The sequence below is a fragment of the Ictidomys tridecemlineatus genome, chromosome 3 (assembly GCF_052094955.1).
Source record: "Ictidomys tridecemlineatus isolate mIctTri1 chromosome 3, mIctTri1.hap1, whole genome shotgun sequence".
Taxonomy (NCBI): domain Eukaryota; kingdom Metazoa; phylum Chordata; class Mammalia; order Rodentia; family Sciuridae; genus Ictidomys; species Ictidomys tridecemlineatus.
Genome location: NC_135479.1, coordinates 158,870,938 through 158,884,208, shown reverse-complemented (window position 1 = coordinate 158,884,208; position 13,271 = coordinate 158,870,938). Strand labels below are relative to the sequence as shown.

The 13,271-nt window shown below is 37.5% G+C and overlaps 1 protein-coding gene across 20 annotated transcripts in view; it reads left to right on the top strand.

Moving 5' to 3' along the window:
- Positions 1 to 11,319, top strand: part of Bbx (BBX high mobility group box domain containing) — a 257,863-nt gene extending 246,544 nt beyond the window's left edge. For 15 of the 20 annotated variants that reach the window (XM_078044296.1, XM_040270412.2, XM_078044278.1 and 12 more), the window contains 3 exons: positions 925 to 1,122; positions 2,905 to 3,091; positions 7,134 to 11,319. In XM_078044296.1, the coding sequence (XP_077900422.1) occupies positions 925 to 1,122; positions 2,905 to 3,091; positions 7,134 to 7,221 (473 nt within the window). In that variant the 3' untranslated portion in view covers positions 7,222 to 11,319. The remainder of the gene's footprint in view (positions 1 to 924; positions 1,123 to 2,904; positions 3,092 to 7,133) is intronic. The other 5 variants (XM_078044297.1, XM_078044295.1, XM_078044293.1 and 2 more) reach the window with 3 other exon arrangements.
- Positions 11,320 to 13,271: the final 1,952 nt, after the last annotated feature.

The following is a 13,271-nucleotide window of genomic DNA, read 5'->3' as shown; positions in this document are numbered from 1 at the left end:
CTGTTTTAAGAGATTGGATGGTTACAAAGTAGGGGGGTGGGGGCCAGACCTGTTTTCCCTGCCTAAAAATGCTTTGGCTGCAGGAATGGAAAAAAAAAGAAATCTCAATCATAGCACTTATGTACATGTATATACTCATAAATGAACTGAACTCATATCTGCATATTCTTTTTTACTTTTGAATTGAAGGGATGAGAATGATGAACTCCAAAGGAAACAAGTATATAAAACACAAGTATTCTTATCAAATTTAAGCCAGAGATAAAGGCTTTAATTGCAAGTGTGTTCTTTACTCTTGATATAGTGACTCAGGATACAAGAGTGTGCTATTAAATTATTTATTAGTTTTACCGTGAGTGTACCTACAACTAGTCTCTCTGTCAGCATGTGAGACTTAATTAAATTACCTCACTCACCTTGTCCTAGAACTTGGTGAATGGAGGGTTTTATGTGTACTCACTTCACAAGTGTTTGTCCTGTCCTTAATGAGAGTCAATGTGCATAAAAGGAGGTCAGTTCTCACAGATTCTTTTCTCAGTCCAGCCTGGTGCTTAGAAGCAAATGTCCCAACCATCAATGTAAATTTATGAAGCATGGAACCCTGATCATAGCTAGGACTTGGGGTCTATTGAGATACAGATTTATATACGTTATCCTCCCTACCAACTTGCAAGATTCAAAGACTTAGAAAATGTTAAAAGAGAAGGTATCTTCATACTCTGCCCATTATTTATCAGAAGAAGTACACATAAGTAGTAAACATTATAGAAATGTTTGTTTTAAAATTTTTCCATCAATAGTCTGAAAACTCTGACTATAAATTCCCTATTCAGATAGGTCTGAAATTCAGAAATGTTTCCTTCCAAGAATAATGTCAATATCTTGTGTTTTGTGTGTAACTATGTATGGTTTGTCTTGTTTCAGCCATATTTTCAGAAGACAAAAACACCACAGAGCCTGTTTATAAGGTTAAAAATGTCTCATCCATTCCCAACACTCCAGAGCCAACAACAATGCAAGAACCTTTGGTGGGCAGCCAAAAGAGAAAAGCAAGGAAAACCAAGATCACACACCTTGTCAGGACAGCAGACGGCCGGGTATCACCAGCAGGAGGTACTTTGGGTAAGAAGAGGGAGCTCTAGGCAGAGATGTCCAGAGTCTCATTGGCCAGCAAATGACTATAAGCCAATGGTGGCTTCTCATTGAAAAATGGACTGTTCTCTAGCTTTATATAGACTTTCAAACATGTCTTATTCCACACTTTAAAAAAATCATACCTATTTTCCAAGAGCATATTTGAATTCCTAGAAAAGAAAGGTAAATTTAGGACTGTTAGCTCCTTCCTCTTTTTTTTTTTTTTTAAAAGCATGCACAAAAACAGTCTTGATGAAGTAAACTCCAGAATAGCCTAGACTTTTAAAGGTACTAGATGAATCTGTGTTATTCCATGGTCTGGTATTCATGTCACTGCAAACTAGATTATCAGGCATTCAAACCAGTGGATTAGGTACCTTGGAAAATATCCTTATTTTCTGTAGAGCTGAAAGGCAACCTGAGAATGCATGAATTTCTTGTCTTATCTACCCAAATAGTAAAATTGCCCCATTTTCAGTCAGGACTTGAGTCTGTCTTTATTGGTCCTGGTGGCCTCCATGGCAATAGAATTACCTGAGGGACCCAGTGCAAAGGGATAGAACAGTGAATAATAGCATCTCCCCAAAAGTTCTTGGGGATGCTGTATCATCTGGACATTAGTGATCTTTGGTTTTTGACATCTCCAGAATTTCATTTTACCTGATTTGGATCAATCTAGGTGTTCATAGAAACAGTTTAAACTGTTTGCTGAGTTAGAATTGGAAGACAAAGTTAATTTGGGGGTACCTTTTTTTTTTTTTAATTTTGCACAAATTGACTGTTAGAACCATAAAGTATGTTAAAGACGCTGAATTGAATTCAACTCTTTGAAGAGGTAGAATTTTGTGCTGAAAACATTCAACTGAGTAGAAGTGGGATGAGGATATAAATCTTGATATCTTGATGTTTAGTCCAGCTGATCCCTCTCTCCTCACCTTTTCAATCTGTGTTCTGTTCTGAGACTTTCATTTTATAGATTGTTAATTTTCACTTGTAGGAAGAAATAAGGATTCTAGAAAACACTCCCTTTTATGTAGCAAAACACTATACCAGCTTTATACCCTAATATATGACATTCACATCTTTTATTACTTGTTTTCTATATTTAAAATCTTTTAAAACTCATAATGAAAATTCCCCCTCCTCTGTAATGTCTACATAATAAAGAAAATATTCTCATTTCTAGCAGGTATATTAGCATAGCATTTCATCTACCTCTTCATAAATACCAGACGACCTCATATCTTCCCTCCAGTAGGTCTTTAGAACAAAACAACAACATGGGATCTCATTAGGATTGATTAATCTGATAGTTAGCCTATCTGGTTAGCCTATCCTAAGTGTTAATATCACAGCACATCAAATGTCCAAGTTGCCATGGTAGGTCACCCTACAGCTTCATGAAAATTCATGAGAAATGTTTAGTCAGCTTGGGTTTTAAGGGTCCAGTGGCTGAAGTCCCTTGGGTTTTATTTTGGTCAAGGTTCATTTTTCCTCTTTCCTCCAAGACTGACCCATTCTTTGACTTTGAATAAAACAGCTTGTCTTCAGCTCAGCTTCAGTGTCCATAATTCCAGGGTGCATCTGAGTTTAATAAAAGTGCTTTGTCACTGTGGAAGAAGAGATTCTGTGAAACTCATAATATGCAATGAATAGCTGAAGTGAATAGTAAAGAAACCTAGCTCTTTTCATTCTCTGGCACATTTCCTTAGTGTTCCTTCTCTGGAGAGCAGAATGATCCTCTTATGATGGATTTCGCTTTTGTTACAGATGACAAACCAAAGGAGCAACTGCAGAGGAGTCTCCCTAAAGCAACTGAGACAGACTGCAGTGATGAGTGCTCACACAACACTGAGGCTGAGGAGACACGGAGCAGCACTCCAGAGATGCCTGCTGTGTCTGCCTTCTTCAGCCTCGCTGCACTGGCCGAAGTGGCAGCCATGGAGAATGTGCACAGGTCAGTGGTGTGACTTAGATGGAGGAAAAAATATGGAAACCAGATCGACCTTTCTCAAGTGATTTGTGTCAATTTTTATTATGTAGTGGAGTTCAGAGTAGTTCAGGAGCATTATTGTTTATGTGAGGTGTTACAAAAGTTTATGTGCTAGTTTACAGTATGGGGAAAATGTAAGAAAATATCGCCAGCTAAGTATTTCATTTTGAATATATTATCCTATGGGGCTAATCTGGATTTCCATAAAAACTTGAGAGCAGGGAAGCAGTACCATTTAACCTTTAAGTGTGAGATCACAGACAGGGCTTTAAATCCTCAGTCTCTGAAAACAGAGATCTTGAGCAAGATCATTAACCTGTCTTCATTCAATGTTTTCTTTTATAAAATGAGGGTGGGAAGCACTCATTTCATTGAGATACTGTGTGGAATGACACAGTGCTCATGTGGGGACACCCCTACGGAAGAAGGTGCTAGCAGCAGTGGTGGCCAGCCATCACAACAGTACAGTTTAGGGGAATGAGTGTTTTGGCAACTGACTCATGGCAGGCAGGAGACCTGGAATTTTCTTCAACTCTCTGTGATCTACTACAGAGTAATTTATTCTCTGCATTTCAGTTTTTTCATTTTACATTGAGCATAATGATATATCTCCAAAGAATTGCAAAAGTTCTAAGGATCAGAGGAAATCATAGTTGTGAAAACCCTTTGAACTCAGTGAAGGCCCACAGGAAGTGTACTAACTTCTAAGTGTATAATTGAGTATTCTGCTACTTAATAGGTCCTTTGGGAAGGCAAAAAATTAAAAAAAGGCTTTTGTAAATTCTGGTATTTCATACTGAATTTTATCTGTGGGTAATCAGAAGTTATTTTCGTGGACTTTCGTAAAAAGTGCTTGAAACCCAGCACACTCTGGATAGCTGCCTGTAGGACCTCAGGCTCCTTTCTCATTTTCAGGTAAACCCATAGGCCGCTCTGTGAACTTGGTTTCCTTCTTGCCTTTTACCTGTCATGTTCTAGGTCAAGTGCTTGCTCACAAGTAGCTTTAGATATTCCAAGACGTCAGATATCCTTTCATGTGTACACTGCAAATTCCCATTAGCAAGAGACTGCTGACAGACATTGTTAAATGTGCTTGGGTCTCTGAGAGAGGCACTTCTCCACTTGTGGAATTTTACAGTTGAGTATAGAAGACAAACGCATGACGTGCAAAGAGAATTTTTAATGCCTGCCTGAATGTTGCTAAGTGTCCCTGTGAATTATGGAAGTAGGTAGGTAGAATAAGAATTCAAAGGAGTGTCATAATTTAGGGCTCAGAAAATGTCATCACCCAGTCACCCTCATTGCTCCCTAAGTTCTCTCCAAACATGACTGTGATCACACCATCACTCTGCTAACCAGCCTTCCATGATTCCCAGTTTTTAAAGGTAGAAAGTAGAAACAAGCCTTTCCATTCTCATCTCTCTAGTGCCTCTACACCCTGCCCTGCATTAACACACACTCTTGCTCCTTTCCAGATTAGCCAAGTTCTTGCCTTTGTTCATCCTCCTCTCAGGTGAATGGCTGCTGCTCCTTCCACCTCCCACGCCTGATCCTCTTCTCTCAGCCTGCCTGCTGCTCCTGCTGCATCTTCCATGCTGCCGCTCACTCTGTGTACTTCCTGCCTGAGAACAGCTGCCACATTGGGTTGCAATTATTTGTTGATGCTTCTGTCTCGTTTCAGTATATTTTGAAAGGAAAGCACCGGTTTTATTCTTCATGCCCCAGCTTGCTTAGACAGCTTCTCTTACACCAATGGGTGAATGAACAAATTAGGTAGTTCTTGAAATCTAACTGACAAAGTTAGGTAGCAGGCATAGATATAATGATGAAAATAGAGGTAAAGGTTCTTTTTGTTGTTGTTAACTTCCCATAAAAAAGGATGAAAATGATTACTAGAAATTTACCATCAACCTAACAAATGGTTATAGTTCTTAATATCTAGAAAGATCATCCTAGGAAATCCCAGTTGTAACTTTGGCCCTTTTTTTTTTTTCCTAAAACAGACCAACCAGCCAATCTTCTATGTCTAGGCTTAATGTAATTGTAGCTGAGTTGCACACCATTTAATTATTACTTAACCTGGGTTCCTAATTCACAGGGTGGGTAGCCCACAGAACTAGGTGTAGAAATACATTACCTGTACGCTTGCCAGGAAAAATCTAATGTTAAGTTTTGAAACCCACTTTAGACCAATTTTATAAAATACAGGAAATAGGGGGTTGGGCAAACCTTTGTTGAGAGATTATTTATTTATTAGGTGTTTTCAAGGAAGAAAGCTCATTAAATATCATTCTTAAACCAGCCCTCCCAGGACTATCTTATTAGTCCAATTTTAATGTTGGTGCAGATGGTTAATGAACTTGTCAAGAACACAGAGCTGATTCACAGCTGAGTCATGATTTGCAGTGAGGTCTTGAACTCCAGATCCTGTGTTCCATTTCCTCTAGCATGTGGCGTGAGCAGACTTCAGTCATGTCCTAGATGCCATCCATTAGCGGCAGCGCTGCTCCAATCCTGACTCCTTTCCTTTTTCCATTGATTGAGCTGGACTTCACCCCAACCTCTCTCCTTCTTGCCTTTTTCTTTACATTGTACTTTTCATCTTTCACTTTTTTCTTTTTCCAGTACTTACTAAAATACTTCTGAAATGTTTATTATTACATGATCTTGAAGGTAAAAAATAGCATTTTAGTTTCATCTTTCTTGCAGAAAAAGCTGAACATATTGAACAGTTGGTGCTTACAGCAGCCATACTTGAATGAACAGATTAATCCAGAGGTTTGATTCTAACACATGTTTTGTTTTTCTGAAATCCTAAATATCTTGTACTATTCAGAAATTGTTGGGTTCAGAAGGCCCCAAATGTTGTGATTTATCTAATTGTTTTCCTTTTTTGTACATCAGGTGAAACCTGGATACAGTTATGGAGCAAATATTACCTGATTCTTAAAATAGCCCCTTTTGTTCTACATACTCTGAAGGAGAGTACTATACTGAAAGGTCAAACCAGTGAAAACATTGCTGCTTCCCCACCTGTTTTCCATGTAGGGTCACGTACCACAGTCTGGTATAGGAGACAGAGCCAGGAGTTTGCATTGTCTAGGCTTGTTAGGCCTGTGGGCAAATGTCAGGAGGCCCTAATCCTATCATAAAATGAGAGGCTCTGTAGAAATTGCCAGGAATTTTGAATAGTTTTCTCATAACCATGAAATAATTTGTATTTTTAACTACTAATTATACGAACAGTGAATGAAAAATCAGCTATTTTCTACACAGTTCCGATCAAAATGATGAAAATTTCTATGAATTTTCTAGTCTTGTGTGGAGTCCCCCCCCCCCCATATATCAATTTGGGTCCAAGTAGGCTGGATTTTCTTACAGCCAAAATCCAGAATCAGTACTTGCTTCCTTCCCTTGTACTTCTCTCTCTCTATGTACTTGAGAGGCTTCTTCTATATAAGAGGTTTCTCCTTTTTCTTCATTATTTATTTTGTTCCTTTTTTTTAAAGTCATAGTCCATCTCTCTTCCTTTTCTAAAGTCATTGCTTTTATTGGCCTTCAGTTTTAAACTGAGTGTATTACAATGGATCTTAAGAAATGAGCCTAGAGGTTGCCAATTACTACAGGAAAGGAATGTGTCACTTTTACTATCCATGGATCAAAAGAAAGAGTATTGTCCCAGAATATCAATCCTTGAATGAAAAATGACCACCTCATAGTGAGTTGCCTCAAATTTGTGGGAGTTTCAGTGTTATCTCTACAAAATGGAAGTAGTTAGTTATTTGGGGCCAAAGGGAAATTGAGATAAGAAATTTTAGGACTGTAAGGAGAAAAGAAAGAGGGAAAGAAAGGAAGAGAAAATTCTAAGGACAAAATTGGTTTTAATTAAATGACATAAGTAAGAATAGCAGCTATTGAGATACTGGAAAGTTTTTATTATTAATCATCCTCTCCTTTCGCAGATAATATACCCTGAATAAGTCATTTTTTCCTTCTTGTTTTACAGAGGTCAGAGGTCAACTCCGCTCACCCATGATGGACAGCCAAAAGAAATGCCACAGGCTCCTGTACTTATTTCTTGCGCTGACCAGTGAAGCGCCCTTTAATTGTAAAACATTGTGCTTTACCTACTACCCTAGCCTTGTCTTTACCAAGGGATGCTAGTGAGTCCATGTGGTGGAAAATATAGACTGCAAACAAGTGCTTGTTGCCCTACAAGGCCCAGACTCACTTGAAGCAGAAGTTAGCATCCTGGGCCAGTTTGTTCTTTTGGAACCCAGAATCTTTAAGGGTGATGTTATCTGATACTGAACAGAAACAGAATGATCCTGGAGCTTTGCTTTCCATTGAAGGCTTTTGACAGTAATAGGTGGTGACTTGGTAAAAGGCTGCCTTTACTGTAGCTCATCCAGCATCTCTTTTACCAACCAGAGAGTGTGAAACTAGTTTCATATATTACCTAGTTATTCTTTCAAAACAAAACAAAAAACAAACAAAAAAAAACTGACGCACTGCACTAGTTATTATTAGATATTCTTAGTCTTTTTTGTACATGGAGATTTAAGTTCTAAGATGGTTTATATAATAGGTTATACCTACATTTATATTGTAGAATAAATATTAAAAAGCCTGTTCCAGAGACTCCCAAGCAGCATGGGCAGGCAGATGTACCATTGTTAGCGGTGTATGCTCGGCCTCGTGGTCCATATATTCTGCACTTTTATATTTGCCACCAGAGTGATAGTTTGCTGGCAAAAAGAGAGTGAGAGAGAGAGTGAGAGAGAGAGAGAGAGAGAGAGAGAAAATTACAATTCTTACAATCTGAATTTTTTTCTTAGCCTTGAGTGACCAAGAAGAATTTGCTTGGGGCAAATTGTGGCAAATATTTTCCCAGACAGGGGAAGAGTCCTGCAGATTACAGATTACTGATGTTTTCATGCCTTGAGGATTCTTTTATTTTTACACAGGGGTCTAAGTGACCAATGAATCGTTCATACAAACAAACAAACAAAAAAAGACAAAAATATTATTCAGAAGTGACCTTAGTATTACTTCACTATTCTAAACACATTGAAGACATTCACTTCATGTGGACTTGGAGCTACAGACCTTTCACATCCATCACAGACAGACTGGACATGTTGTAATTGCTATGCACAACCTAATTGGCACTGCAGGTTTTTAGAGTCATTTCAAGCTTGCTGTTTAGGAGGTATTGAGTACATGATAGGGGAGGTATACCTGAGGTGGGCCTCTCAGTCATAGATCCACCTGCAAGTTCTGTTTCCTTTTTGTGTTTTGTTGCTTTTAAACATAAAACCAACCATACATATGCCAGTGCCAAGTGGATTAACTGGCTTAGAACATTGAACATATTGACTTAACCACCTGACTTTCACAGTGTCTTGTTTCCTAGCAACAGATGCAAAGTGATAAATCAAAATTAGTCTGAGGCTACAGATTTTACAGGGTATTTGTTCCATAGCACAAAGTATTTCCCCACTTTTGCATCACAGCACAAACTACCAAATTTTGATTATTGGATTCCAGCAATAATTTTTAAAGGTTTTCAAACTGGTGGAGTTTTGATAGTTCTAGTTCGAGTTTGAAGCTTTTGAGTTAGATCTCTAAATGGTGACAGTTTACATGGTTTTATCTAGCTTTCTTATTTATACTTGACTGAATTGTAATGATGACTTTTTTTTCTAATTGTAATTTGACCTAATAGCCATATAAAAATGACTCTATTAATATTGACTAGGTTTAGCTTCTCATGGTTGTAGATATTACTTCAGTTTCGGTGCTGGAAAATATGTACAACATAAACTAACAGGATTGGAAAAACTGAAGAGGGTTTGTACTCTCTCTCTTTTTTTTTTTCAAAGCAGGAAAGAGGGCAGCAGAGCATTGCAATGATGTTCTCAAAATTGCATCTTCATTGTGGAGATGGAGGAGGCAGGAATTAGTAGAAGATTTATCCGTGGTTATAGCTTACCCCCATTCACATAGAAACATCAAGGGAATAGTCCCAGATTTTAGCAAACTGTTTTTACTATGATACAGTTTTATTAATATTTTCTAAATTTCAAAGCAAAAAGTGAATGTTTGAAAATTGCTGGGTCCTGATGTTGGTGGCTGTTGGAGTTTTGGACCACTTGCTAGCAGTGATTTAAAAATTATAATTAGCTGAAATCCAAAAAAACCAAAACAAAACAAAAAAAAACCAACAACAAAAGTTGTGTGGTGCAGAACATGCATCTTGACAATGGTACTAACTTGTCACTCTGTAGAACACATTAGAATAGATCTAGTCTTGCCAGAGCACCCTCCTTCAGTCCTCCGATTACATTTCACTAGAGTTCCTTAAGAGATTGCTGTATATTCATGGGACCTTTTTTTAAAAAGAAGCAAAACAGAAGATTACTTTTTTCTATGTGATTAATATCTTACTTGATCTGCTTTTCCTAAAACCTCAGTGGCTTTTCCCTTAGGCAGGGGTGGGAGAGGGGAGACAACTTCCTGGATATGACTGTTTTCAGATACTTTAAAACAAACCTTTTTGTAGAAATGCTTAATTTTTAAGCGGTTAGGCACTGAGAGTAGCAGAAATCCTGCAAAGCTTTATAGTTCTTTAGGCACTTGCCTTGTTTCTCTGAGAGGTTTTGATTCCAGTGGTAGTGCTTCTCATGCCCTTAATCTGTTGGAGAGGGGTGTTGGTATTTTCAGGTAACATTTGTCAGCACAAGTATTTCAGACCAGTATGTAGTGCCCCCCCATTATCATTTTCACTTCATTCTCTCATTCTTCTTTATTTTGGAAAATCATATTGCTATGGTATGTACTTTAATCTGCCAGCAAACACCATCTACACTAACATCTGTCCCACAGCATCAAGAAAAAAGTTGTTGCACCTTATGTATATCTCAAGCAAACCAAAATATGATGCTCTTCTGCTTTGTTTTATTCTAAATCGTTGTATCATATCTTTCTGAAACCATTCTGAATTTAGTTGAAATTATCAATATTTATGCTTTTAACCTTAATTTCTGGATTCAAACCTGTATATAAATCTTTTGAAAAAAAAAATTGTCCTAGCCCTTCTCTGCAATGCTGGAAGTGGAATATTTCGTCTCAGATGGAGACGTAGTACTGTTCCAGTTTTCTCTAGCTTTTTATTTATTTAGTTATTCTGGTATTTCCTATGTAATTTTGAAGTGTGTAGAGTATATTATAGTAACTGAAACTGCAGCTCTAAGAAGCTGAGTGAAAGAAAAAAAATACTGTAAGACATCCTTGAAGTTTTTATTTGTTTGGGTACTGTATTCGAGATCAGGAAAAGGAAAATGTCCCATAGCCACATTGGAAATACAGGTTCTTGTCCCCAAATTAGGTCAATTCCCAGATTTTAAATCAAAACTCTTCAGTAAATCCTTTTTGAAGATAAAATTATACTATTGTAATTATGACATCCCATTTCCCACAAATGCCAGAAATAATTTAATTCTGTCAAGATGATGCCCCAATGCCATGCCAGTAATTCCCATCCTATCATTGTTATTCTGGTTCCTGACACTATAATTAGTGGAGAGAAAAATAGTTGGAACACTATGGGGAAAAAAGGCGCATCTGAACTGGTCTGGTTGTTTAGAATTTGACATCTTCAATCCCTGTCCTTTTCTTATTAAGTCAGATGCTACTCTAAGTCATATAAAAATGTGTTTGCACTCTGCTGTCTTTGGCTCAATGTATGGAAGTGTTTGTACCTATGTCAAATCTTTAACAAATTATGAATTGCTATGGAACAGGAATTAGCTGAAAACTGAGTGACGTTTTGTTTATAGGGTGGGTGGGGTAAGGAGTACCTACTAGCTCTGTTCCAAGCTTGGCATTTGGCGTTAATGTGAAGCAGTGGGACCATGCTGCCTGCTAAACTACTGTATGAAGCTAAGTGTTCTGAAGACCAGCCGCTAGAAGCTGGAGGACAGCATCCATTTGACAAAAGAGAAGCACCAACCACAGCATCGGGGACAAGGAAGGAAATCTGGAGGCCTGAAGCCATCATTTGTGAAGGGAATATTGGGGTGTATATGATGCTGTTGAGGAGATTCACCTCTGATTGCACTGCTCCACAGAGCCCTCATGTAAGGCCAATCCTAATGGGCTACCTCGGCTTTAAAAGTTAATTTCAGTAAGTCCTGTTTCAAAAGTTTGTCTTTTTTTTGCTTCTACCTTCAGTGCCACTATTTTCCACTGCAGTGTTTTGACTTCACAAACCACCTTCTCCAGAGAGAACAATGTATTGCTGAAAATGGGCAGTAGAAGCAAATGCTATTACATTTGACCTATAAAGTATTCAGAGTGACTGCTAGGTGAAAGTGAAAATTTAGCTTTTCCCCACATAGCTCTTTGTTTTGCACCTTATGCAAAATATACTAATTGCTAATTAGATGTTGCTTTGTTTATGCAGGCATTCCCAAAGAATTAGATTTGGACTTCATTTTATTTGAGTTTTAGGATTTTTTAAAAAATTGTCATATTTAGATTGACTAACAGCATAACATATACTAAAAAAAAAAAGAAGCAGTTATTCAGTTCATCTTACCAGATGTGTCTGGTGAAGTATTCAGGGTTTGATGGGCTGTTTTGCTTTAAAAAATTGATAGTGATAGCTAAATTTATTATACCACATATTAGATGACTTTTGTCCTTTTTGCTAAGGACATTATCTTACATTTCTGAACAAAGAAGCAGCAGAAGAGTGAATAACAAAACAGACATATTTGATTTCTGTAGACATCTCCCATCTTCTTGTGCTCCCAGTTTCTTCAAATATGTATGCATTTTCCTTTTTTTAAAAAAAAAAAAGTTTCTTCTGGCCAAATTTCATTCGTGTTGGTATGATTTATACCAACATACATTGAGAGACAAAACCTTTTAGTTAAAAGTTCTTTGGCCACTAGGTTTTGGATGTCTTTTTGGTTTGGGTTTTGGTTGGTTGTTTTTGTTTTTTTGGCAGTCAGTGGTCAAAACTGATGATGCCCTCAAACTGATTTTTATGCACAGAACTTATCTCGAACATTATTACTCCTTCCAAAGATTTCCTGACAGCTTGGGCCAGAACTGGTTACTGAGTAGCAAGGATCTAATTGAATGCCTCCAAACCCTTCTGCCCGCAATGCAAATCTTACCTCACAAGCTCTAACCTAAATCAGAGACAAGCATGCTTCATGAATTATCACTGACTCTTTTTGACCCACTAGAGGAGTGAGCTCATGTCCCCTGACACCTCACATTAGTGCCTCGGCTCTAAAAGCGGCAGAACTGAGGGTAGGGAAGGTTTGCCATCTACAGCTCAGTAACTTGCTCAGCAGCATTTTTCTTTTTTCTCCCCACCCCCCCCCCATTTCTTTAGTTCTAACCACATTTCTTCCTCTCAGGAATTTGTCAAAAAGAATAAAAACTGCCTGAGATTCCACATACCAGATTATGAACTTTTCTCATAGGTTTGAATTGCTTACTTACATGTCATAAATTAACCATAGTTTCATTTGACCACCAGGTCTTAAGTCTGTTGACAGTTTCAGCATGACTGAATCGCTCATTTTTTTGCTTTCAGAAATTGGCTTGGTTCTCTTTAGAGTTGGTGTAAACATGCCATGTAATAAATGATTTCCACTTAATGGTACAACAGAATTATTGCTTTCTTAGATGTATGTGTAGTAAAAGTCAATATACACATTTATATAATTTCTTTCTTCAAAATCTTATACCTAATTTGATATTTCTAAAAATTGCACATGTAAGTCATGTGTATAACATGCTAAAGTACTTTAACTGTGATCTTAAAACTGAATAAAAATATTTAATAAAAATTTGAAATATTTTAAAGATATTATTCAAATACATTTCTTTTTATGTTTATACTACCGATCATAGAGTGTATTCCTTCCATGTACCATACCCACTAAAAACATTAGGAACAATAATAAAAGTGAGAGATTATTTTATCTATTTAGGATATCTCATAATCGTCTCCCCCTACCTACACTATTTGAGAATTCACCATTGTGTGAGATCATTGGTTGTCTTTCCCCTAATGTGTATGGTGGAGTCCAGCAGAAGAAGAAGAGGCTTCAATCTTCCA